At 35.2% G+C, this 25,704-nt stretch overlaps 2 protein-coding genes across 2 annotated transcripts; one reads left to right on the forward strand and one right to left on the reverse strand.

The window, feature by feature from the left end:
* Nucleotides 1–1,616: 1,616 nt before the first annotated feature.
* LOC131162060 (WD repeat-containing protein PCN-like) lies at nucleotides 1,617–15,793 on the forward strand. The gene is made up of 11 exons (XM_058118189.1): nucleotides 1,617–1,971; nucleotides 2,072–2,215; nucleotides 2,633–2,939; nucleotides 3,035–3,098; nucleotides 3,257–3,370; nucleotides 4,534–4,696; nucleotides 8,174–8,327; nucleotides 8,417–9,015; nucleotides 9,386–9,567; nucleotides 12,077–12,337; nucleotides 15,111–15,793. The coding sequence occupies exons 1-11, from the start codon at nucleotides 1,804–1,806 to the stop codon at nucleotides 15,424–15,426; spliced, it is 2,472 nt and encodes an 823-aa protein (XP_057974172.1). The 5' UTR covers nucleotides 1,617–1,803; the 3' UTR covers nucleotides 15,427–15,793.
* A 3,017-nt stretch (nucleotides 15,794–18,810) lies between these two features.
* LOC131161729 (protein SOB FIVE-LIKE 5-like) lies at nucleotides 18,811–20,347 on the reverse strand. Its single transcript, XM_058117694.1, has 4 exons — nucleotides 19,567–20,347; nucleotides 19,356–19,427; nucleotides 19,181–19,256; nucleotides 18,811–19,054 (listed from the first exon to the last, which is right to left on the reverse strand). The coding sequence occupies exons 1-4, from the start codon at nucleotides 19,957–19,959 to the stop codon at nucleotides 19,029–19,031; spliced, it is 567 nt and encodes a 188-aa protein (XP_057973677.1). The 5' UTR covers nucleotides 19,960–20,347; the 3' UTR covers nucleotides 18,811–19,028.
* Between the last annotated feature and the right edge of the window lie 5,357 nt (nucleotides 20,348–25,704).

Here is a 25,704-nt window from a genome sequence, read left to right on the forward strand (position 1 = left end):
ATCTTTGTTAACATTACAAAAATTCCTAGCATAACATATTTTCCTTATCTTATCTCTGAAAAGTCCCTACTGTATTCTAGCCTTATACTCGCAAGGTTCTCCACTCAACACCCTGAAAAATAAATTTCCCAAAAAAAATATCAGTATTTTTTCGTGTATTGTATTTCTCATAATTGAGGGTAAGACAAATATTGAATAAAATGTCTTACCCTAAGATTGGAACGAAATCCAAACCAACTCCACCAATGATCAGCTCCAGCGGACTTGCAGAGAACTTTACCAGGAGCGTCGTGGTGGCTTCAGATCGTCGATCCGGCGTAAAACGAACCCGGGATTGAAGAGAGAAGGAGAGAGGGACGTAGAAAGAGAGAGGAGAGGGTTTCTGCGCTGAAATTTCATAAAAAATATGGGTTTTCACTATTTATAGAGCCGGATTTGTCGATGAAACACGTCACCTCGTCGATGAGTCCTTTAATAATTTCGTCGATGAACTTCCTCCCTCGTCGACGAATTTCAGACTGTCCCAAAAACCCTTCTTGGTATCTTCTCGTCAACGAGGCGTGATTTCGTCGATGAGATCCCCTTATGCGCTCGTCGACGAAGCCTGTTGCCTCCTTCTGTTTCTATTTCTATTTCATTTCCCTCTCTCTTTATTATTTAAATACCATTATTTTTCAAGTCATTACAATTTTTTAAATCTTTATAGTATTTATTTGATTTAACTAATTGTTGTTATTGAATAGACCAAATTGAAATTGAAATAATTGGAAAAATAAAAATTTTAAATCCAAACTAAATTAGAAAAATGGTTAACCAAAATTTCAATTTGGTTTGATGTTTTCATTCAATTTTTTTTGTTTTTTTTTTTCTTGTTTACTCATATTGTAACTATTTTTTGAATAGGTGACAATAAGAATGCTAATTTATCAAAGTACTTTCTTTATGCACAATTAAACTCCCGAATCCATTTTCTTTGATAGGTAGACTATCATTGCAAATAAAATATATATATATATATATATATATATTTTTTTTTTCATTTTCTCAAAATAAAGTAAGATAACAACTGCAAATCTCTTCAAAACTAGTTTTGCCTCCGTTAGTAAATTTACCCTCTATTTATTTATTTTTATCCCGGCACCGCTTGCACGTAACAATAACCATCATATATATTATTTTTATGTGGAATCGGAGTAAAATGATGCATGTTAACCAAGGTTATATATTTTAAAAGTATATTAGACATGATATGAATTAGCCCTCTTTTGAAAATATCTTAAAAAATAAATACTTTCTTAGAAAAATATATTTTATAAGTACTTATATATTAATAAATGATGTTTGACGTACATTTATATAAGTACTTATTTTAAAAATTACTTTTCCGAACCAATTTTTTTAAAGGAAAATAAGTATTCACGAAAAAATATTTTCTTATGAAAAAATACTTTCTCAATAAGTTTGCCCATGATTCACGTGGGATTTCAAGGGCAAATGCTGGGCCTTGTACGAGGCCGGTGCTTAGATGGGCCGAACTACGTCCAATAGATTGCCCACCACGGCCCATTAAGCCCATTAAGCCATTTTTCTAAAGAACTGTGTTTTTGATTTGCCATCCCAGGGCCTAAAACCCTCAAAAACCTAACCTCTTCGCGGCGCCTTCGTCTCTCTACTTCCCCACTTCTATTCTCATGCTCCCTCTCTTGTCTCTCCGCGCCCCCTTCTCCACGCACAGACCTCGAAACCCCAAACACTGACCGCTGATCGATACTTCCCGTCCATCATCAGATTGCCGTTCAGAAAATGCTTGAGGTCTATCGTAACAGCTCCAGCTCCATCGAGTGGAAGCCATCGCCGGTAGTGGCCCTAGCAACCAGCGTCGACGACTCCCAGGTTGCCGCCGCCCGCGAGGACGGTTCGCTCGAGATTTGGCTCGTCTCTCCCGGCGCTGTCGGCTGGCACTGTCAGCTGGTATTTCTCTATCATCCTCACCCTTGATTTATATTCACTTTCCATTTATTAGTTCATTTATGTCTGCTCGTAATGGCGCGACTGATTCGTTTGTGCGTAGACGATACATGGAAATCCTAATTCTCGAGTTTCGTCGCTCGCGTGGTGCCGTTCTGCTTCCAGAGGCGCGCCTCCAGGTCGTTTGTTCTCGTCCAGTATAGACGGATCAGTGTCCGAGTGGGATCTCTTTGACTTGAAGCAGAAGGTATAAAAACTGTTGCATGCTCTGTTATGTCGTCTAGGCCTTGATTGCTGTTTATGCGGTAGCGGACTTGGCAGCTGCAATCATGCTTAACTATCATTTTATTTGCAGGCATTGGGTTCATTTGTTTATACATCAATCACTGCACACTGACAGGAATTTTCAAGCAATCTCAGTTCTATGTCAGATGTTTTGCTTCAATCTGTTTAATCCCAATTTACTCTAGGCATTGCGATTTTCCTAAACCAGTGACTTTGTGTCAGTTTGATATATGGATGTCTACATTGAAAATTTTTTGGGGGTCTTGTTGACTTGATAGATAACTCTTAAGGAAGAGTGTTGCAGTCAGATATTGTTGTTTGAATGTGATTTAAAGATGTTGTCATCTTGGTATCTTATGGTTTTATTCTGTGTTTGCAGACTGCTCTAGAGTCGCTTGGTGTCTCAATTTGGCAAATGGCTGTGGCACCTAGCAGTGGTCCAGAACTCCATGCAGAGCAGGAATCCCACAACATTGGAAATGGGTATTCAAATGATAAAATCGACGAGGCTGATGATTATGGAACCAATGAAAGTGAGGACGATGCAGATTCAGTTGAGCTCTCTGAGCAACCAGTCAACGAAAACCTGTCCGTAGCACTGGCTTGTGATGATGGATGTGTGCGAATATACAATATATCTGACACAGAGGAGTTAGTTTACAATAAATCATTGCCTAGGGTCAGTGGTGAGATATCTGCACCTTTTGCGCCAAATGGCCATGCTTGGTGATTTATTGTTTCTTTTTAAGAAGATTTTTTTTCTTAAATTTGTGGTCATCAGGGCGCATTTTGAGTGTGACCTGGAGTGCCAATGCAAAGATGATATATTCGGGGAGCAGTGATGGGTATGTATTCTTGTTGAGTCTAACCAATATCTGAGCATGATTGTAACTGGTTGTGGGTTTCTGTTGCATTCATCACCTCAGGATGAACAATGTCCAATTGTTTCTGCAAAATTGAGTTATGTTTGTAACTTGGTTTTATGTACACTAACAATTTGCAGGTTTATAAGATGCTGGGATGCTAAACTGGCTCATGAGATTTACAGGATAACAGCAGGACTGGGAGGACTGGGCAGTGGTTCAGATCTCTGCATATGGTCTTTACTTGCCCTGAGGTACTGGTGAAATTGTATCTTGCCTTTTCCAGATCCCTGATGGTGGGGAGCCTTGGGCACTGGGCGTTAAATTATATATTGTTTGAATTTTTAATAATGAGATGTGGCTTCTTGCTTCTTTTCATTTCTGCATTTTTTTTAATCTTGTTTACCCATTCTAGTTTTTTGGAAATTGCCTTAGAGTGCATTTGTTTTGGTAGCTAAAGTTTATGTTGCTGGACTGGACTGGCAATTGTAGTCAGCATATTCCGTATTTGTTTCTTCATGTATAAAGGACACATTAATCATTTAAACAACCAAAATAATCTTTATCTAAAGAACAATATAATTAAAAATGAAAAACCAATACTGATTTCTCTGTTATTCAGTGGGATCGTTGACCCTTTAGCCTATTTTTTTGGTTTCTTCGTTATTTATTGTAGTTCTTTATAAAGTGAGGATTTCTCATCCTATTTGTAGTTTTGTACTCTCTTCTTCTCTCTTAATCAATATCTTATTTTTTCTGTAAGAGAGGTATAAAACAAGCGACAGTCTGCTCCTTTTATTGCTTAGCTGAGAGGACTGGCCAGCTTTATATCATTGAAATGGGCTAAGGGTCCCCCTCTTGGTCGGTCCTATATTACACCTTTGTTGCCCCAAACAGAGATTGAGGGTGCTTGGCTTAGCCTAATCTAGCCACCAAAACGAACCCACCCTTATAGCATGGATGCTTTGGGGACAGCCAATCCTTGTATCATATTAGAATACTCTTCTGATTCTTATGGAGAGCTACACATAATTTTTAAGATCTACTAGCGTCCAATAAGGATATGCTTTCACATACTTTAGACACATGTTGAATTTAAAATACCTTACAAGTATAAATTGATAATGACTTTGCAAATAGAATCATTAGATAGAATATTATTTAACTTCTATAATATGAATGAATTTCATGATTTAGTCAATTTGTAATGAACTCTCAACCTTAGAATAATGTATGATTCAACAAAACACTAGCATTAGTATAATAAAATATTTATCTTCTGAAGTATCCTTACTGTTTTGCACCCTGTTTCTTCCAAGCATTGCAGTTTTACCATTTTTTGTATGGTATGATACCATATTTGTATCTGGCGTCAGCATCCATGCTTCATTAAGGCAATTGGTTTTGTTGATTTCAGGTGTGGGACACTTGTCAGTGCAGATAGTACCGGTAGTGTTCAGTTTTGGGACAGTCAACATGGAACTCTTTTACAGGCTCATTCTTTACACAAAGGAGATGTCAATGCTCTGGCTGCAACCCCTGGCCATAACAGAGTTTTTTCTGCTGGTTCTGATGGTCAGGTATGGGATTTTGCCTATTTGGGACGTGTTTTTTTGTTTACTTGTTTTAATTCTGTGATGCTGCTTGCAAGACACACACTATGTACATATCGTGGGATTCAACTTAAATCTTGGCTTTTATTTTTATTTTTGTTTCACAGAATGGGAATTAATTTGTAAATTTATTCATTGCATGGCAGTTTTAAGCATATTAATATGATCTTTCCAAACTTTTATGGTTGTGCGACAAAGAAACCAATAACTCAATGCGAAAATAAGCATATTTTAGGGGTTGTGAGAGAACTAGAGAAGGCATAGTGAAGTTTAAATAGTGAGGCAATGTTTTCCATAATGGAGTGAATGAAGATAATAATGACACATACTTTCTTCTATTTCTGTTGTTAGTCATGAGCATGAGGAGTTGTTGATCAAATCCAAAGTATTTAAGTGATATGGCTCACATTTTTTTTAGTCACTATTTGGTAGATGCGGTTTGCAGGATGGTTGGTGATTGGGAGATGCAGCTTATTTTAGGGCCTTTTTGTGGTGTGTTCTTTGTGTAGAAACATCATTTCAGTTTTCTTAACCATATTTTTGATTCTTAATCACAAATATGTTATGTGAACTCATGAAGATTCCAGCTGTGCTTTGAGATGTACCCTTTTGTGCTTTAAGCAATGTTGAGTTCAAGGTGAATTTATTACAAGTGAGTTGATTTGGGTTGAAGGAATGGAGGTTTGTTTGTTGGCAGAGATATTGAGGTATAAGCAGGGCATTTAGTTTTGATTTTGACTAAAATTTAGAAGCTTCAAAAGTACAAAAATTTCGATTTTAATCTCATTTTGATTTCAATGTTAAAAAAATATGGAATTACAAGTAAAGCATTGAATTATTTTATTAAACTTTAGGAATGGTTACTAGAAGTTCTAGAACTAATATATTATAAATTAAGTACATCAATGACACATTTGTTGTGTATGAGGTGTAGTAGCTATAGTATTTGTAAACGTATTCATTTAAAATAAATGAAATTCATAAATAAATTTAATAGTATTTATTATACAAATAGGGATAATTTAGACATAAATGTTTACATATGCGTTGTTGCTAATATCTAAGTTTAGTTTTTCATATAACTTCAAAATCACTTGTAAATAATATTTGGTTTCAATGAAAAATAAAATAAATTAAGAGAGAAATTTTATTTTGCGTTTAAATCTCACATTTGAATCGCAAGAAAATTTCATTCTATTGATAAAACTTTGACAAGTTTTGCTAAAATATTGAGATTTTGATAAATTTTGATTTCAATAAAAAATAAGATAAATTAAGAAATGAATTTTACTTTGTGTTTAAATCTAACATTTGAATCCAAAGGAATTTCATTCTATAGTTAAAATTTCTAAAGTTCCACTAAAATTGAGATTTCGATAAGTTTTGGATAATCCTTTGTAATTTCAATAAAAATTTTGTAAGTTTGAAATTGAATGCCATTTCAATTTTGACGGTGATGGAAAGTGGAAATTTGAATTGAAATTTTGTGGAAATTTGAGATGGTATAAGGTGGGGAAACTTCCTTTCATGTGCATGGGGATGCCATCAAGAGCCTGATTTAAGGAGTATTACCCTATGGAGTCCCATCCTTGAAAAGTTTGAGAGGAAGATTACTGATTGGACGAGTAGATATTTGTCAACAAGGAGAAGGCTCACCCTCATAAAGAGCATTTGTCAAACCTCCCTATCTATTTTGTGTCTTTGGGGAAATGTGGGTTTATAGTTCAAGTATCACCCAGTAAATTGTGTAGTCAAACAATCTTTGAATTGAGTAGGGTTGGGCGTCATGAATCTAATTTCCTTCAACAAAGCCCTTCTTGGATGGTGGGCTTGGTGCTTCATGTAGGAAAAATTTTATAGTGAAGTCACTGAATTCAATTCTAGGCTATATGGAAGAGAATTGTACAGGATGGAGGTATGAAAATGGATTATGAAGGCTTGGAAGACCTTTTGCAATATTTTCATGTTATTGTGGTGGTATAAGTGGTGGTGGTGGAGGGTCAACCTTTAATAGCGGCATTGAATTAAAAAGCTTTGCTGCCATCTTACTTTTTCACGACACATTGGAATTTCTTAGAATTTGAATTTTGAAAAGTATGTGTATGATTGGGAGATGGAGATTTTTTCCTAGTTTCTGAATTCCTCTTTGGACATGTGAGGTAGGACCAAATGTCCATACACAATAATTGCAACTCAACCCAACTTAGCCTAATGAATAGGATCCTTTTATAGGCTTCTAATGCTTCGGGAGTAATAAACTATTTTTAGAAACCTAAATATGCTGCATAAAAATATCCTTGAATTAGGGCTGCAGATGAGCCAAGCCGACCTTTATCCTACTCAAAGCTTGTCTATTAAATTTGTAATTGAGCTTGAGCTTGAGCTTGAGCTTGAATATACTTGTTGAAGCATGTTCTTCCATGTAAATGAATGAGCTGGTGAGCCCTTGCCAAGCCGAGCTACGGAGATGCTAACGAATGGTTTGATTTCTTTGAATCCTCTCATTGTGAGGCAAGATGCTCTTAGTTTTTTGTTAGACCAAAAGGTGAAAAGGGGCTCTTACTATTACCCTTTGGTTCCCCCCCCCCCCCCCCAAAAAAAAAAAAAAAAAAAAAACCAATCTAGCCTATAAGCATTGGTGTTGGCCCTATCACTAAATTTAGGTTATGGTGTTTGACCTGAAGAAGTCCATGCCCAAACAGTCCTTACTTTTATACATCTTGCAATTAATTGACCCTAATTCAACTTTATTAAATGATTGCATGAGGAAGCCTAATCCAGGTCTATTAAATGAGCCAAACCAAGCAGGTAACCAAGCCACTCATGAGCTGAAATGAGCATTGGGATTCGTTAATGAATAAAGTTTGTGCATACAAAATATTAAAATTTTGGGCAAAAGATGCGGACTTTCCCCTAAGGTTTGGCAAAAAGACAAAGTCTTCCCTTGTGGTTTCAAAAATCTCATAGACCTTTCTTTGAGATTTCAAAAATCCAATGGACTTTCTTGGACATTTGATCTTTGGGACACTTATACCCCTCAAATATTTTGTCTTTTCTTTGTCAAATAGAAGGGAGGTTTGTGTCTTTTTTGCAAACTTTAAGTGAGGTCTGTGGCAAATTTGAGATCTAAGGGGAGGTCCCTAGGATTTTTGAAATCTTAAGGGAGGTTCTTGTCTTTTTGCCAAACCACAGGGGAGGATAGCGTCTTTTACCCTAAAAATTTTGCACTGTTGCATTTGAAAATAGGTACAGAATGACAATTTTCCTTTTGAGTTTTGATGGTTGCATTGCCTGATTATTGTCAGTAGTGAATTGTCTATTGTTCATCTCAAACTTTTTGTTTTGTCATTTCTTTTTGAATGGTCTTTTTGAAAAATAAATTTGTAGTATCTATTTGCTAGGTTGGGTCCTACTTCACTAATGTTGAATTACTGTGGTTCTTAGGTTATTCTTTATAAGCTCTCTAGCAGTACAACTGGATCTGCTGATAAAAATTCATCTTCAAAAGAGATGAAGCAATGGGTCTATGTTGGTTATGTAAGAGCCCATACGCATGATGTCAGGGCCTTGACTGTGGCTGTACCCATCAGCCGAGAAGGTATGTGTGCATGCATGTACATTATTCCTTGTTGCCTTCTGACGCTTCATTTTCTTTGTTCTTTAACTATGTTCTCTTTACATTTGCAGATCCGCTTCCGGATGAAAAGGTAAAAAGGGTTCGCTGTAGAGAGAAGCCAATTGATTTTAGTTATCATAAGTGGGCCCATCTGGGAGTTCCTATGCTTGTCTCTGCTGGTGATGATACTAAACTCTTTGCCTACTCTGCCAAGGAATTCACTAAGTTCTCTCCACATGATATCTGCCCTGCACCTCAAAGAGTACTTATTCAACTTGTGCTGAGTACAGCTGTTAATCAGACACCTTTGCTTCTAGTTCAGGCTCCTAATTGGTTAGATATTCTCAGTCTTCGTACAAAAAATGGTGCTGTTCCTGGTGTGGGTACTAGCCCTTCTGGAATTGTTACAAGCACGGAGTTGTTGGCTCGAGTTAAAAGTAAGGCATCTCAGAAGATTATTTGCAGCACCATTTCTACTTCAGGGGCGCTTTTTGCTTATTCAGACCATGTGAAACCCAGCCTGTTTGAACTGAAGAGGTGTGGTGTTGGAAAAAGTGCGTGGGCTGTTAATAAAAGGAAACTACCTCGGAAGCTTCCATTTGCCCATTCCATGATTTTCAGTTTTGATTCTTCTCGCCTGATAATAGCTGGACATGACAGAAGGATATATGTAAGCCTTTTAGTCCTTCTCATCAGCTTTATTTTATTCTGACGTATGCATTCTTGTGTTTAATATTTTATGATTCATGAATTAGATGAGTCTTTCAAGTCATTGGCATGATGTTCACAAGAGTTGTACAACTCATGCCTTGATGGTCACCCTGCGGCGGAGTAAAAAGAAATTCACAATCTTCTGCAGATTCTCTTTGAACCTTTTTCCCCATGCCCTTTTTAATATAAAAAATGTGACAGTTCTAAATTCTAATTACTTGAAACTTTGTTGAGCTTAATATTGGGGTGAAAGGTGTGTTTGCATTTTGGATATGCATAGCCTTTGTTCCTTCCCACTCCCTGATCTTTTCATTGTGCTTTTGCTACAGGTTGTTGATGTGGGAAGCTCAGATCTATTGCACACCTTTACTCCTTGCCGTAGTGAGCATGATGAAGAATTGCCCCCCAGTGAGCCTCCTATAACAAGGATGTTTACCAGTTCTGATGGGCAGTGGCTAGCTGCTATAAACTGCTTTGGGGATATATACCTCTTCAATTTGGAGATACATAGGTATGATATTATGGTTTGCCTGTTTATCATTACTGATGTTGTCGGTCCCTCATAGTTTCTGCAGATTTATACAGTTGGTTACGTACATTGGTTTTGGTCCAAGATTTTTTATGCTGTGAATGCTTTTCAATATGAAGTAAACCTCTCATAACAGGGATTTGAGGGTTTTTCCTTTGTAAAATAACATATGGAATATTAGGAGCAAAATTTCTTATTAGTTAACCATAAGGTTTGTGACATCTGCATCAGCACTATCAAAGTCAGTTCAAGGTCTCCAAAGTGTTGGCAATTTTAGATTTTAGTTATTGACATCTTTATTTGTCCAGCGATGCCTGCTATTGCTCTTGCCTAAAGGTGGTTAACAGACTCCTTTATTTGTCTTGTTGAGCCCTTGTGCTGTAGAAGTATTTGCCATTGATATAGGCTGGAGGTGGCTTAGACTAACTGATGACTAATTTAGGGGCTGTTTGGTATCACTATCCAAAATTATGAAAATGAAAACTAAAAACTAGAAATGGAAACTGAAAACCAAAAATCGGCAGCCTGTTTGTTTAGGAGCCATTTAGTATCACTGTCAAAAATTAGAGAAACGAAAAGCAAATATGAAAATTGAAAACTAGAAATAGAAACTGAAAACTAGAAACCAGCAACATGTTTGGTTAACATTTATAAAAATAATACAAATTAAAAACTTAATTAAAAAATGTCCATTTTCATCTTTAAATAAAATAATATTATAATTTCTGGCAATAGATTGCCAAAACAACCAAAAATCATAAAATTTTGCTTTGAGTTTTTTGACAAATAGCTGAAAATTGGCAATGCAGAAAACTGACAAAATAAATAAACGCGTTTTTATAATCTATTTTTTTTTTGTGGAGAAATAGAAATAGAAAACAGAAAACAATGATACCAAACAGGTCCTTAATATTTCTAAAAATAAAAAATTGATTAAATAAATGCTCATTTTAATACTTGAATAAAATAACAATTAAAAATATGTAATTAAGATTATAAAAGTACAAAATAATACAAGTTTAAAATATTATAATAAAAATAAAATTTATTATTATTATTTTACTAATTATATTTCAAACTTCACTTTGCAAGAATAATTTTTGTACATGAAAATAGAAAAATAGTAAAAATATTTTGTGAATGGCCTTTATTATTTATTATCCATTTTTTGAAAATTTATGGATTTAAAAAAATATGTATTTAAATTTGTATGATCGTTTTATTTAATTTTGATTAAAAATTATGTATAAAATGAATTATTTGATCCAAAAAAGTTAGTTCTCGATCCAAAAGTATTCTCGTAATTGGTTGCCAAAACAACTAAAAATCGTAACATTTGATTTTTAGTTTGTGCAAACTAAACACCGACAACAAAAATAGAAAATTGGCAATGTAAACAAACACGTTTCTATAGTATGTTTTTTCACTATACGAAAAAACGAAAATAGGAAATAGAAAACAACAATAATACCAAATTGGACCCTTCGTTAATAGATGGTCATCCATTTCTAGTGGCAGGCATAAGTCTTCTATTCGTTCTTATTTATTTATTTTTAAGGAACAGTCGACACCTATGGCTTGTTGGATTGGGCTGGTGATCAGTTGAAGCTCAATGTACGTGTGATAGACATATTGACGAACATGGGCTCGAACCTGAGCTGCATGACCTTGATCCCAACCAAATCCTGACTAATGAAAGCTTGGACTACAGATTTCTTCATTTTGGCTTTGTTGGCTTGAGCACACAATGAAATGCGATGTCGCTTTCTGTTAAAAGTTTTCATTGGTTGGCTTGAGCACAGACTGAAAACAATGCATTTGTTTATTTATTTATTTTTTTCCAGAGGAGAAAGAATAAGTAAATATAATTTCTGTGCTCTTTGCTTAACCTCTTGCATCCCTTGAAGCCTTTTTGTTGTACCTTTTTAATCTTGAAGGTATATCCAAAGTATTCCAAAATGCACTGAAGCTGGAAGAGCGAGGAGAAGGAGAGATATGCAGTAGCATGACGATGAAGTAGTGCTGACAAGAGTTTTTCCTTTTTGTTCCTGATAACTGAATGGACTGGATGCTTTTTCTATTTCTTATATGGTTTGGTTGTGATGCCACACTTTGACTTTGCCTTCACAATGCCTGCTATTATCCAACTTATAAATGATTTTTTTTCTGTATAATATTGTACTATATGGAAGATTCTCAGATTCAGCTTTTATTCAACACCTTAGCCCGAGTCCAATAAAGATTGAGATCTCTCTTTTGGTTAATTCTAATGGAGTCTGGGGTGATATATTTCTAATTCTAGTCCAACCCTCTAATCAAAATGCATGCTTAATCTTGCCTGTTCTAGGTTGCCTTACTTTATCAGTTTAACCAAATTTACAATGTTCTCATCAAAACAGCAGGGGAAAGTTCTTTTAATGAGGGGGAGGGAAGATGTGAATTTGTGCTGGCTCTGTGATGTAATTTATCCTTTCTTTTTATTTGGGGACAGGCAGCACTGGTTCATTTCAAGATTGGATGGTGCCTCTGTTACAGCTGGTGGTTTTCCTCCACGAGACAGCAATGTGCTATTAATCACCACCTCATCAAACCAGGTTTATGCATTTGATGTGGAGGCCAAACAGTTGGGTGAGTGGTCAACACGACACTCATTTTTTCTGCCTCGAAGATATCAAGAATTTCCTGGGGAAGTTCTTGGGGTTTCTTTCCTGCCGTCCTCAAGCTCATCGGCAGTTATCGTTTATAGTGCCAGGTTCACACTCAATTCTTACTTATTTCATGAAGATTTGATTGCATTTATTCTTTAAAATTTTCTCTTGGGCTTTAACTACATGGTCACTGCATTGGTAGTGAGGTGTTAATGTTTTATGAGGGCATACTTGGTGGTGCTGTAGTTAAATGACATACTTGTATGGAAGACAATTTTAATGGAATTGACTGATTGACAATGAATTGTTAAGTGAGGATCAAGTTTACTGAATTAAGGTGTGTCTGAGTCTATAGGAATGGCCGCATAGGTACCTGTGCTTGTATGTGTTCTTTTGCATGGCTTGGAATTTTTTGGTGGCTTAATTTGTTTTTGGGAGGCACCCTCGATATGGTTGGCGGTGGTGGGAGGGAAGGCTGTGGGTGTACATGCTTGTTTTTGTTGGGGTTGCACTTCATATTCTAACAATGACTATTTGTAGATTGTGGGGCTTAGGGCTTGGTTGCAGTTGCAGATTTGAGTGATGCGTGGAGATTAATAAGTTATTTATTTTGTTTTGTTTATATTTATTATTGAATTGTGTAGGAACTCTGTTACATTTTTCCGTATAATTTAATATAGAAATATGCAGTATATGATTAACAAACTACATTGTACCATGTAAATGAATATAGCATCTATTTAAATTTAATTATAATGTTTATTATAATATTAGCATCCTGTACTTTTTAAAAAACTAAAAATTAAATAAGGATACAGTAATGCTAAATAGGTAAATGGAAAGAAAAATTTACTTAAATACATTTAATATATTTACCTTGTGATAGCCTCCTAAGACTTTGGGTGGGTTTTGCTTCCTATTTGGATAAAATTTTCCACGTTGGAAGTAGAAGTTGGGTACAACACGCAATGATAAATGGCTTATCTAGATTTTAAAAGGCAAACTTTTAGATTTTTTTAGGTCACTTTTAGAACTTAAAAGGATTTGAAGTTTTTAAAAGCCCAAAGCTGTTTTTTTCCTTAACAGATTATTATCCTACATGGTTATCCATAATTTTTCAGCAAATTTGTAACTCTTTTACAAACACTCAGATTAGCATCTTTTCAACAGCTCTTATTTCACGGGCAAAATAATTTTTTGTTGCAGTTGAATCAATCCCAAGTCTTTTTTCATCAGCTACACGAGGGATGCTAAGCCCTAGTCAACAAGTGTTTAAATATAAACAAGGTGACGAGAAGTATGGGCTTCATTGCAGAAGTTGTGATACTTGGGGAAAGTGGCATTGTTTCTTATGCAAGTCCTTGGAAGTTGACTGTTTTCTCTTTCCTCACTAATATGTTTCAAAGTAGTTAGCGGGTTTGGTTGAGAGGATTCTTTGGAGGGTGAGAGCTTGTTGGAGCTGATTGTGCTTCATTTTCAAAGCATTGCTCCCTTCAGAATGCACCAAAAAGATTGGTTCTCTTTCTTGGGATCCCACTTTTTAGGAATCTCAATGAAAGAGAGGTGCTTTTCTCTGGATCACTTTGTTCCATTCAAAGGGGGAGATGAGAGGGTTTGGGAGGGTGATTCGTCAGGTATCTTTTTCTTCCAAATCCTTTTGCCTCTTAAAAATATCTTCCCCCATTTTTTTTTTTTACCTTGGAGCCCCATCATTTGGAAGGAAAATGTTCCTTTCAAGGTTCAAGCTTCATTCGAACTGCAATTGTCCATTGGATCAACCTTTCCTAGCTTGATATATGTTGTTTTTGGCATCTTTGTGGGGCCCCTTTTTTGGGGGGGGGGGGGTTGTGGGGTGTTCCTGCCCCTGTCCGACCTTCAGAGAGATTGGAGGGCAGATTTAACTTAGTTTAATTTGCTTTCTTGTCCTCCTTTCTTTGTATCTCATTCTGTTTTTATTAGGGCCAATTTGGTGCTTGGAGAACATTAGAGAAAGGAAAGGAAAATTCGAAGGAGTCCATCTTTTCATATTCTATTATCAAGGAAAGTGAGAAAGATGATAAAAAATACACGAAATCAATGAACAAAAAGTTGATTCTGCACATTATTTGCATTTGGTTTTTCTTAATTGTTTATCATATTTCAACAAACTTTCATTTAATAATATTTAATACAGAGAATATATCATGGAAAATGAGTTTCCTTATTTTCTTTTCTTCTTCTCAAACAAAATCCTTGATCCAAGTGGATCCTTAATATATTTTTCTCTTAACCAAAAAAATGATGTTAAATGTCACATATTGTAAGCATCATCTAATATAATAGCAATTAACAACCACCAAGCCTCAAAGTTCCATTAAGTGAGACCAGCTGCATGAATCCTGTTCTGCTTAGTTACATGGTGTGCAATTTCCCCTGACAATTTTGAGGGTTAAAACTTAAAATCCTCACTTACATCAACAACATTTAATCTACTGATATGTAATGTTCATCCATAAAAAGCATTTAATACATTATTAAATTTAAAATGCAGATAACTTGCTAAATTCCTTTCTGAAAACACGCTGTTATTTGACTAGCTTGGCTTGATTGTGTGAATGCAATTTTCAATTAGTTTTTAGTGAGGATCCAGTTCAACAGCTGTGAAGGAAGCGCTGGTATGTTTTAGATATTTTCTGTAAATATTTGTTTGTCAACAAGGGAAATTGGCTTAGGTAATGTTGAAATATTTTTGGCTTGGCTGGCCTTTAATTGTAAGCAGTTGGTTTTGGATTTTATCATATACACTTATAGAAAAACCTATTCCTTAGTTTTCATGACATTTTGTTTCGCCTATGAGTTTCTAGTTGTTTAATTCCTCTAAATTGCTATATCTTTTAGGGCAATGTGCTTGATTGATTTTGGGATGCCGGTGGATCGAGATAATGACAGTGACTTGATTAATGGTTTGGATTCATCATCAAAGAAGTTGCAAAATTCTCCCATCAATGGAAGACTGAAACGTAAGTTGCAAGACCATAATTTAGAAGTCAAACTAATTGGTAGGAAGAATTTTGAGTTTTGTGCTTTCAGAGATCCTGTTTTATTTGTTGGGCACCTTTCAAAAAATGCCATCTTGGTTATAGACAAACCTTGGATGGAGGTGGTCAGAACTTTTGATGCCCCGCCTGTTCATAGACATATTTACGGGACGTAATTAGCTCATCAAAGATGGTTTTTTTTATAGCCTACGAGGGAGAGTGGCAAGCAATCCCTTATTCAATTTTGCACTTCTATGTGCGCACTGCCTCACTTTGTTTTCTTGTGGAGAGGGGGGGAATAGGTCCGAAGCATGTTGTGTAATGTATTCGTTAATTATGCTAGTTAACCTTTATGTAGTCTTGTTTTGTATTTTTTTTTTGTTTGAGCCATAATTTTATTAACTTGCTTTGAATTTTGCACCCCTGATGCCATGTTTATGTAACATTGGTTCATTTGAGCAACAAAGGTATTGAGTTTCTGTACATATTCTGGAATACAATTTCTGAAAGGACAATATACATTCAGTTTATTCCTGGCAGAAATCTTTTAGCCTTAAGGTTAAATGGTTAATTATTAGACATATTCAGCACTGCATTCTGGAGTTCCTAGTAATCTTAATTTTGGGTGAAGTGCCCAACTGTTCTCGCACAGTATCCCACCTGTTTGGGTTTGTTATTAACAAAGTTTGCATGTTTTCGACACATTATTTTTTCTTTTTTAGGTTTAATCTGTTAAATTGGTAATGATGATAATTAATAAAAAATGGATTTATATTTATAGATTAGGTCCACAGATTGTCTCTTATTCTATGCTGCTATCAATTGTTAGGTTTTATATTCTATTAGGTACAGGTCTGACCAGAAAAAAAGGTTAAGATGGGTGAAGATTGTGCCTAAAGCACATCTGTGTTAAATATCTTAGTTTAGTTTGGTAATGCATATCACAACAGATGGAAATATGGAATGCTTGCAATGTTGGTAAAATGCCTGTCTGGAAGACCCTGTGGCAAAAAGCATGTTTGAAGAAGGAAGCTGTCTGCAATGTTGGTATAAATGCATGTTTGGTCCTGTAAAACATTTATTTGCATTGGCAGCAGCAGCCCAAACCTGTTTGTGCTCTCTAATGTAGTACCACACCAGCCTAAAAGCTTTATTGCCATGTTTGGTTTTCACAATGGAAGGTATAGGAAATGAGATTGAATGGAAATGGAATGGAATGGAAATGTGAATATTGAACCTAAAGAAATCTAGTGATAAATTCGATTCTATTGTCATATTCATTTTCATTTTATCTACAACATGTGGTAAACGTATTGTTTAGCAGGGAGTCTCCCCCCATGTGCCTCAGTTTGAGCTGTTTTCTCTTTTACAAGACCAAATGATGCCTTTTTTATTCGCCTGATGATTGAAGTAGACACTGAAGAAATGGCTGCATGTGGATGTCGTGTCACAAAATCAGATAATTTTCTCAAGGATTTAGATAATTAACCCATTTCTAAATGCTGTGTGGTGATAATAGATAATATCCTTTCTTATGCTGGGTTTGGAAGTATGAATTTTGGACATTTGAATTTTGTGTGGATTTGTATAAATATAATTACAAATTTATGTTACATCTCATCTAAATCAAATACAAATTTAAATTTAAGATCTTTTTAAACATAAGGTTATAATTTTGGTATTAAACTTATACAAATTTAAATTTAAGACCTATATTTTCAAATATAGGAGTATAGTTTTGGTATCAACCCTGAGCCTTGGATAGAAAAGTAACATAAAATTCAGAATTGGGTATTTGGTTTAGCCTTTATGAGGAAGAGCCTTGGACAGAAAACCACATAAAAATCAGAATTGGGGATTTGGTTTAGCCTTTTATGAGGAAGTGGGTAGGAGCCTTTATTGGGAAGTGGGTAGGGTCATTGATATTATAAAGCCCTTGATCCTTGTCCGTTGCCATTCCCCCATGCCTGTTTGATGAGGGAGGGAGGGCTCTTTCGACTCCACTCCCACCCACAATTTTCTCCCATTTTTGACTTCAAGACTGCTAAATAATCAGAGGAAGGAAAAAAGTGACTGCATGGGTGGAATACATTTCCTTTCTCCATCTCACCTGGGTTTAATAGAATAACATTTCTCCGTACATCAGCAAAGGGGGTTTGACTCTCGAACAAAATTGTAAAAAATTCAGCCAACTAGTGAAGACAGAAGACATCAAGCAAAGCATTTGGCTTTTCTCCCCCGGTTAAATACCAAACACAGAAAACGACACGGCCAAAAGCACGAGGACAGCTTCACAAGAAGACACCCTTTCTGGGAAAAGCCCTAAAACAAACAAATCTTTTAGGAGAAAAGTAAAACAAATAAATCCCAAAACAGCTGTTCCATAGTAAATTTAGATAAGAAGGCTTTGAAATCTCAAGTGTAGTCGGAAGATTACCTACTCATCAACAAGCCAATTGGGTAGCAGCAAGCAACCCTAGGCCTAGTTGCGGAAGATATTCCTTGCGGATTTAACGTGAGATACCTCTTTAGATTTTAATCTTGCAATTCAAGTCTTTCATTTCATGTGGCTATTCTGATCTGATTGGCAAGCAGAAGAAGTATCATCAGTCCCCACCGGCCTCTGTTCCCTTCTCCCTCTCCAATTATGTGATGGTTTGGAGTTTAGACCTTTCCAAACTTCTTCATCATCATTTATCACTGTCGTTTATATATATTCATATTAAAAAAAGTTAAAAAGAAAGGGTAGCGGTGAGAGGCATTGTCAGCTTGAGAGATGGCGGTTTTGTCATTTTCCTTGAAGGGTCACAGGTCATTTTCCATGACACAGCTCCTAATTATATGGATGGAATGGAATCACACCAAACAGAGACTCAATAATTGCATTCCGTCCCCTACCCCCCCTCACACCAAAACAGAGTCTCTTATTGCATGGATCATATTCTCACTGAGGGCGCAGCTTCCCTTCCGTCCCCTTTAGTTTTGGTCGAAAATGAGACTCGTGGCTTTCTACTTTTTTACTTTCATCAATATTTTTGTCTATTTTTAAGTCTTTCATTCTAGCATGCTATTAAATGGACAATGTTACTAATTGAACTGAACCCTTCTACTGAATGCCGACCATTTGAAAAAAAAAAAGAAAGAGACTCATTTTTACTTTATATATTGTTATTCTTAATAGTATTTGATTAATGGAAAATAAATCTCTTTCTTATTATATTTTTTTTACTTTTATTATTTCCATTTTCTTAAGACAAAATTCTTGATCAAATTTGAACCTAAAAAAGTTCTACTATTTTTGCATTGTTACATGTTCATGTCATATATCCACAAGAATTGTCCAACGATTATTTTTCTTATAGTAGAATGATACTTGGATCATTCAAGTGGGTACTTCCAATAGCTGAAGATTAATACAATTCACAAGGTATAATTTTACCCAGTTATATTCTTGTCTACAGTATTGATATTCTTCCAGGGTTATGCGATGTTATGCTCCCCCCCTCCCTCCAAAGAAAAAAAAAGAGGGAAAAAATAAAAATATAAAATGTACAAGAAAGTAAAAGCAAGAAATTTATAAAATTTCTATTCTCAGGTTGTTTTCCAGGAACAAATGAAAACTAGACATTGGGAAAAAAAAAATAAATAAAAGGAAAGAAAGAAAAAAGAAAGAAAGAAAGAAGGAGAAGAAGAAGGGAACAAAATCCCTTTTGTGATCCAATGCATTTTCCCTCTCACGTTTGTGTCTTGAAGCTCGAGCACCTGAGAAGAAGATATCTCATTCCCACTTCCCCTGAAAACTACCTGTCAAGAGACGACACATGTAACACAAACTAGCTCAGGCACTTGGAAACATCATTTACATGAGAATTTGGATCCTCTCTGCACACTGCCTCTATTCTCAAGAGTATAAATTAGACAATCCCTCACCTGGATCCTCAGAGGTTGGCTTCTCAGAAAAAGATGGCTGCAAGAAACCAAAGTGCTTCTGGAACGATTCTGGTCCCTGCAGGAATTTGGTAGCCCACTCAAATGTGTTGTAGAATTGCATATTTCAATTACAAGAAACAGAGCATTGTATGGTTAGAAGTGAAGAATACTGTGCCTTCAAATGTGTTGCAGAGTAGCCCTGTGAGAAATCCAAGTGCATTGAAGCTTGTCCATTACTGATTTTCTTCTGCAGAAATTTCATTAGAAGCCATCATTGTTAACTTGTTTGGTTGGAAAAAAAAAAAAAAAAAAAACAAACAAACAAAAGGGCTTGTGAATTTTAAAGCCTAGAGAGTAGAGATTATAATGTTCTTCCTTGAACTTGCCTTGGAAAAGCTCTTGGCAGGGGAGCTTGCAGTGTCATCAAGATAAGAATGCCTCTGCTTCCCTCTCTGTTCTCTGTTTTTCTTTTTCTTGTCACCCTTCTTCCCCAATTGTGAAGCTGAATTGGAAGCAGAATAGAAACACCCATTTTCATTGAAGCAGTATTCTTCTTCATGGAAATGCGGAGGCCCAGAGGAAGCATCAGACACCATGGACAAATCCTCCTCTTCATCATCGTCCTCCACCTTTGTCCTCCTTTCTCTGCAGTATTCATCCTCTCCAATTCCACTACCTCTCTGGCAATCACTCGCAGAATTGTAGGATTGATCCAAGTACAATGTCCAACCGGATTCACTCTCTGCACTTATCCCATTGTGGGAAGATGATATATTCATCCTTTGCCTCCTCTAACTTCCTCTGCTAACCAAAACTCCAAATGGGTTTTCTTGGGTAGGCACCTTTATGAGAACCAAAATGGGAATTAAATGAGTTACGCTTGCTCTTTCTTGTTGTCCTCCATATAAGTAGTAGAATTTAAGAAAAGTGGCGAGAGAGAGAGAGAGAGAGAGATGACACTCAAATCCTAGACTGTTTTTGTCCTAATCCCCTCTATCCGTTTTCTTATTTTATCAGTATGCGAATGAATCAAAAATGCCAGTTGGCTTGGGCATGAGAGAGAGAGAGAGAGAGAGAGAGAGAGAGGAATCGATAAGTGGGTCAGTGGGGGGAAGTGGCATAGCTTCATCTACGGATGCAGCAATGGACAGCTTGGATGCACAAAAATGGTCCTGTGGTGGTGTCCTCATGTGAGCTAAAGGGGGAGAGAGGAGAGGGAGAGGGCAGTTTGGGATTTTTAGGGTCATGTGTTTTGGTTGGATCAGTTCTACATATCTGCCCTCGTGTTGTGACTTGTGTGATTAATTACCAATTGCTGAAACTGGCAACAGCCTGGTGATTGCACTAATAATGAAGTGGATTAGATAGATTGGCTTGTGTTTAGTTATTATGTCACCCTCCCATCTCCTAATTTCTTCCCTTGTCTATTCACTACTTTAATTGCCATGGGAGAGAAAATAAAGCAAAACCAGAAAATAACACTCTCACCCCCTTACGTTATTTCCTGAAAGTGAACTAAAGAGAAATTGCATAGGATATATATAATATGCAAGAAAGTTGCTCATGTCGCAAGCTATTAAATTCTTGTACTATGACTATGTTATTTTTAGAAATAGATATTTTGCTAGCTTAAAGAAAAAAGATTGACTAGAGTTTCAACATATTAGGAATCACATCATATTTAGTAGGGATGAACAAGAAAATAGGACGTAATTAGGCTAAAAGTTTAAGCACCAGGATATTTTTAGTTACTCATTTCATCATTTACAAATCCTTTCAAGCTTTCAACATTCCCCATTGATGTGTTGCAACACTAGGAATTGCTTGTTCCATTGCTCACATAATAGGTCGCCAATTTTGGCCATATTATTTAGCCGTGTGCTTTAATTTCTTCTATTTTGTGACTTATCTAGACCCCTCATCTTATGTTCCGTTTATGTTCATCTTATTTTGCACGTTTGATACTTAAGAATGAAATGAAATTGGGAGGGATGAAGTATGTCTTGCTTGATTTGATCATATTTCCCTTTTAAATTATCATTTCATTACTTTCATATCATATTCTGCCAACAAATCAAACATGATGCTGCTTGGGTATTGTTCACTCCTGCTTTGAGACTTATAAAATTTTGTTGTTAGTTTGTTTGGTTGAATACTTTCTTATAGATTGTTGGCATTTATTTGCAACTTAAAAAAATATTGACAAAATGAAAATGTGAAGGAATTAATTTTCTCTTATTTGGTTATCAAGAAAATCAAAGGAAAAAAAATAATGTATGTAATGAATCATTTAGCACAAGAGTTATTTTATATACTGTAATTTTTTTTTCTTAATTTTTAATAATATTTCAATAAGTTATCATTCCTAATCATATTTAAGATTAGAGAGAAAATCAAAAGAAAAAAAAAATTGATGTTCATTTTATTTTTCTTCCTCTTTTCTCTCACAAAATTCTTAACTCAAATCTAAGCATACCCTTGTGGATCACATTGTTAGTGTGTACTAGTGCGTTTATGGGTTTCTTCTCTTCCATTTTTTCCCTTGCTTGAGTTCCATTCTCCTCTAGTAGACTATGAAAAGAAAAGTAAGCTCATTATATATATGTATAAATTTTTTTTTCCTTTCTAACACTTATTTTTTTTCTCCTCTTTTCTTCCATATACCAAAGAAAGTATTAAGTTATGACTTACCTTACATAGCAGCTATCCTCTTAAGAACGATGTTATATCAACACATTATTATAGCGATATGCTAGATAGGGTACCTAAAAATTTCATCTCAAAACCTCTTTGTAATGAAACAAATACTTTAAATAAATTCTTGTGTTGTATCTACTAGCATAGATTTGACTGTCATTATAAATTGATTTTGTCTGAGTTTAAACAAAATGCAGTATAAATTATACTAAATTTTATCATATCTCAAATAAATTTAGATCCAATATCAACCTCTTTGCATCCAAAAGATCTCACTTAACACTTTACAAAATGCAAGCTTCCGCTCCTTTCAACAGGAGAAAAAAATAAAGGAAGAAAACAAACGAAAGAAAAGAAAGACGGTGTTCTATATATATATATATAAGAGTATATTAATGAGCTGCCGGTGGATTGGATGCAACAAAATTGAATTGGTTGTCGTCCCCACTCCCCCACAAGAGGATGAGAACATCCATGAGGTATGTTAAAGTAAGAATCACTTGGTGCATGCTTGACGTTTCATCCCTTTTATTAAATTAATGCGCGCCTATTGGTCTTTAGCTCCAAAGACTCCGGTCTTCTCTCGCCCACACCCGTACCTGCTTTCATTGACAAAGAAAAATCTCTCCTATACTGCTGCAAGCAAACTGACTTTTTCATTAGCTAAAAGAAAAATTTGAATAAAAAAGTATAAAAAAATTAAATGATAAAATTGACTTCGTTCTACCCGATCCATTCTATGATTATCCACTAATCGTATAGTTATTGCAAATCTTGAGTGTGAAGACCTCTCTCCGTCGTATATCTTAAGTGAATAAAACCTTAAGAAAAGGGAAAAGGAAAAGGCGCATACTAATTTCTCTAACATGTGAAAGTAGTTCAAAAAAATTTCGACATATGTGTACCATGTTTTGAATTTTTCGAGTACACCCAGATGGGGCCTTTTCCAGAGATTACAATCTCCCACATCACATCAATGGCTCAATAATTCAACACTTTTGGTTTGAAAGAAATAAAGAAGAGAGAAGGAAGAGAAATGGTGGTGGATGGGAGGAGAGACGCAAGCTGGGTAGAACAGAGTACAGGTGTGCAATTTGCTTGGCAACACATGAACTTTTTATTTGTTTGTTTAGGGTTTGGAACGAGCTAGAAAATGTGGGGAGCAGTGCCTTTTTATTTTTTATTTTTTTTGTTTTTTGAGATGGGGTTCCTGTTGGGGCCCTATTAATAGTAATAATATAGCATTCTTAATGGTTGGGGGATGCCAATTGCCAAATGCAATTGCATTAGTCCACAATTCCCAATTAAGCCATTCAATGTCACAGTTCTTCCTGTCCCTTGTCTCAACCATTCCTTTAATTTTGTTTGGTATTCCAACATTTGGGTTGTTTTAGCATTTAGCAACTCTCTCTATCTCTCTCCGCTTTGATTTTCATATTTGTTAGTGATAATAATTATTTGCATTATATCAGGGTAGAATTGTCTTTTTCTCTTTTATTCTTGTAGGCTATATAAGCCATCTTTATCTCTTGTAGAACCCTAATGATTCAATGAAAGTTTTTTATTTTCCCAATCTTTTGCTCCTCTTTGATTCTATTATGGTATTAGAGCTTTGCTCTATGGAATTTCGCATCTTGTCCATCAATTTCGTGGTGAGTTGGCTGGGGGTAGTGCGCCCCTGCTTAGGGTTAGGGCGGAATCTTGAATTTTTTTTTTCGGTGTTTGTATGGTTCAATTTTGGTTTTTTGGTGAATTTTGGCTGTTGGCAAATCTGGACGTGGTTTGCTTTTGGTTCGAGTTTGACCCGTGATTTGTTGGATTCTTGTTTGGTTTGGTATTGGCAGGTTTGGTTTCGCTCTTATCATTCTCAAATTAATTTGTTTCTTATATCTTGGGTACATTTGTTGTTGTTCGTCATGATTAGTGAATAGGATGATTCTTTACAATCTATTAGTGTGCGGTTAGATGGTAAAAATTATCCTTATTGAAGTTATGTGATGAAAAATTTCTTAATGGGTAAGAAATTAACTAACGTGAAGTAGAATGAAAATTAACTAGTGCAAGGAAGACACCTCCGCCTTGTGAATTAATTGGGTTTATAAAAGACCCCAAATGCTATTGCTTAGGAGAAGAGAAGCATGTCTTTTGAGTTGAATTCAGCTAGTCTATTTCCATCTTATATCCCATTCCGCCATTTTTTAGAATTAGAGCTCAAAACATGAAAGAATCAAGAAGTTTAACTATTTGGATTCCATACAAATAGAAGAGAATTTGGGGGTAAATGCATGTTGATTCAGCTTTGTTTTCTCATTTGAAGATTAGTTTTTGAGTTTGGAATTGGAAGATTAAAGTGAGTTCATCTAGTTGAATTGCTAAACCAACTTGCTGTTGAAATTTTAATTTACAATGTACTATATATTATCTTCTTTGTCACAAAGTTGGCATCAATCAACCAATTATCTAAAGTTAACATTTGAATAACTTACTGTGGTATAGATACAACTAACTCAATTTAACCTTGAGAGAATTGTTACCTAATTCAAAAGATAAGAAGGGGTGAATTTAGAACGAGGCATGAATATCTAAACAATATCCACCCCTAACTCGACAAAGAATTTTTACCATCAGATCAACATATTTTTGGTGATATAAATTTATAGTAATGTTGATTGTATACATATATCCTTCCCAACCTAATTTTGTCATCCTTCAAAAAGATTAAACTCTGGGTGTGGGACTGTACGGTTATCTAATTGTCCCATTCACTAAAATCATGTGGCACATGCTTTTTGATATTTTATGACATAAGTGTCATTATGAGATATGTGATGGGTTTATGCTTTTTCTTATTTATTATTTTTTTCTTTTCGAACATTTATTGGGTTTTGGAATGATTGTTTTAAGAAAAGCATCACGTTTAATTAATGAGCAAAAATACGTCTAAAAGGAGCCACGCTACTAAAATCATTCAAGAAAAGTCTGAAAATTTGGATATGCAAAATTGATTTGAGATGGTGATCAACAAGATAATTAGTTACCTTGTTTGTTTCACTCTACACAAGACCAATAGTAATTAACTAAAATTTGCTTTAAAAAAGAAAAATACAACTTCAAAAGTGTTGACAATTTTGAAGGATCCTTGAATCTTCCTAAAAAGAGGTCCATGACGATTTTCGAGTCATAGTGAATATGAATATTTGAAAATATTTTACAACATAAGTTGTTTATTTTTTACTCTTATCACAGGAATTGATGCCTTGACTTTATTAAACTACTCTTAAGAGGCTAAAGGTAAAATCATGATAGTACTTAAAGTGACAAAAATTAAAATTTCAATTCTACGATTCATTATAAATTCATGAAATTAGTAATTTCATATATGTCTCAAGGGCCAAAATTGAATATCACCCCTTCACATTTCACTTGATTAATGCATAACATCTTCCTTACCTTTTGCAATTCATAAGTAAATTTATAACTCTCTTCAAACTCCTCCTCTTCTTTTTCATTAGCCTCTTTGTTTTCTCCATGACCTTTAATTTTCCCAAACTGAAACCCTTCCACTTCTTACATGTATAGTTATATATATTTTGGTTATGAATTTTGGTAGATAAGGGTTCTGAATAGGATCTCAATGCAAATATAAAGGAAATTTTTTTTTTCTAGAAGTGGGGTTTTTTTTTTTTTTTGTTTGAAATGTTAACTCTCAAACACATTGGTTTGGAAGGGAAAATATTTCATTATCCCACTTTAGCACGAAAAAGTAATTATTTTCATTCCCTCTTCTTTCTAACAAATTATACCCTCATCTCCCATACACTTCCCAA

This window comes from Malania oleifera, chromosome 8, assembly GCF_029873635.1.
Source record: "Malania oleifera isolate guangnan ecotype guangnan chromosome 8, ASM2987363v1, whole genome shotgun sequence".
Taxonomy (NCBI): domain Eukaryota; kingdom Viridiplantae; phylum Streptophyta; class Magnoliopsida; order Santalales; family Ximeniaceae; genus Malania; species Malania oleifera.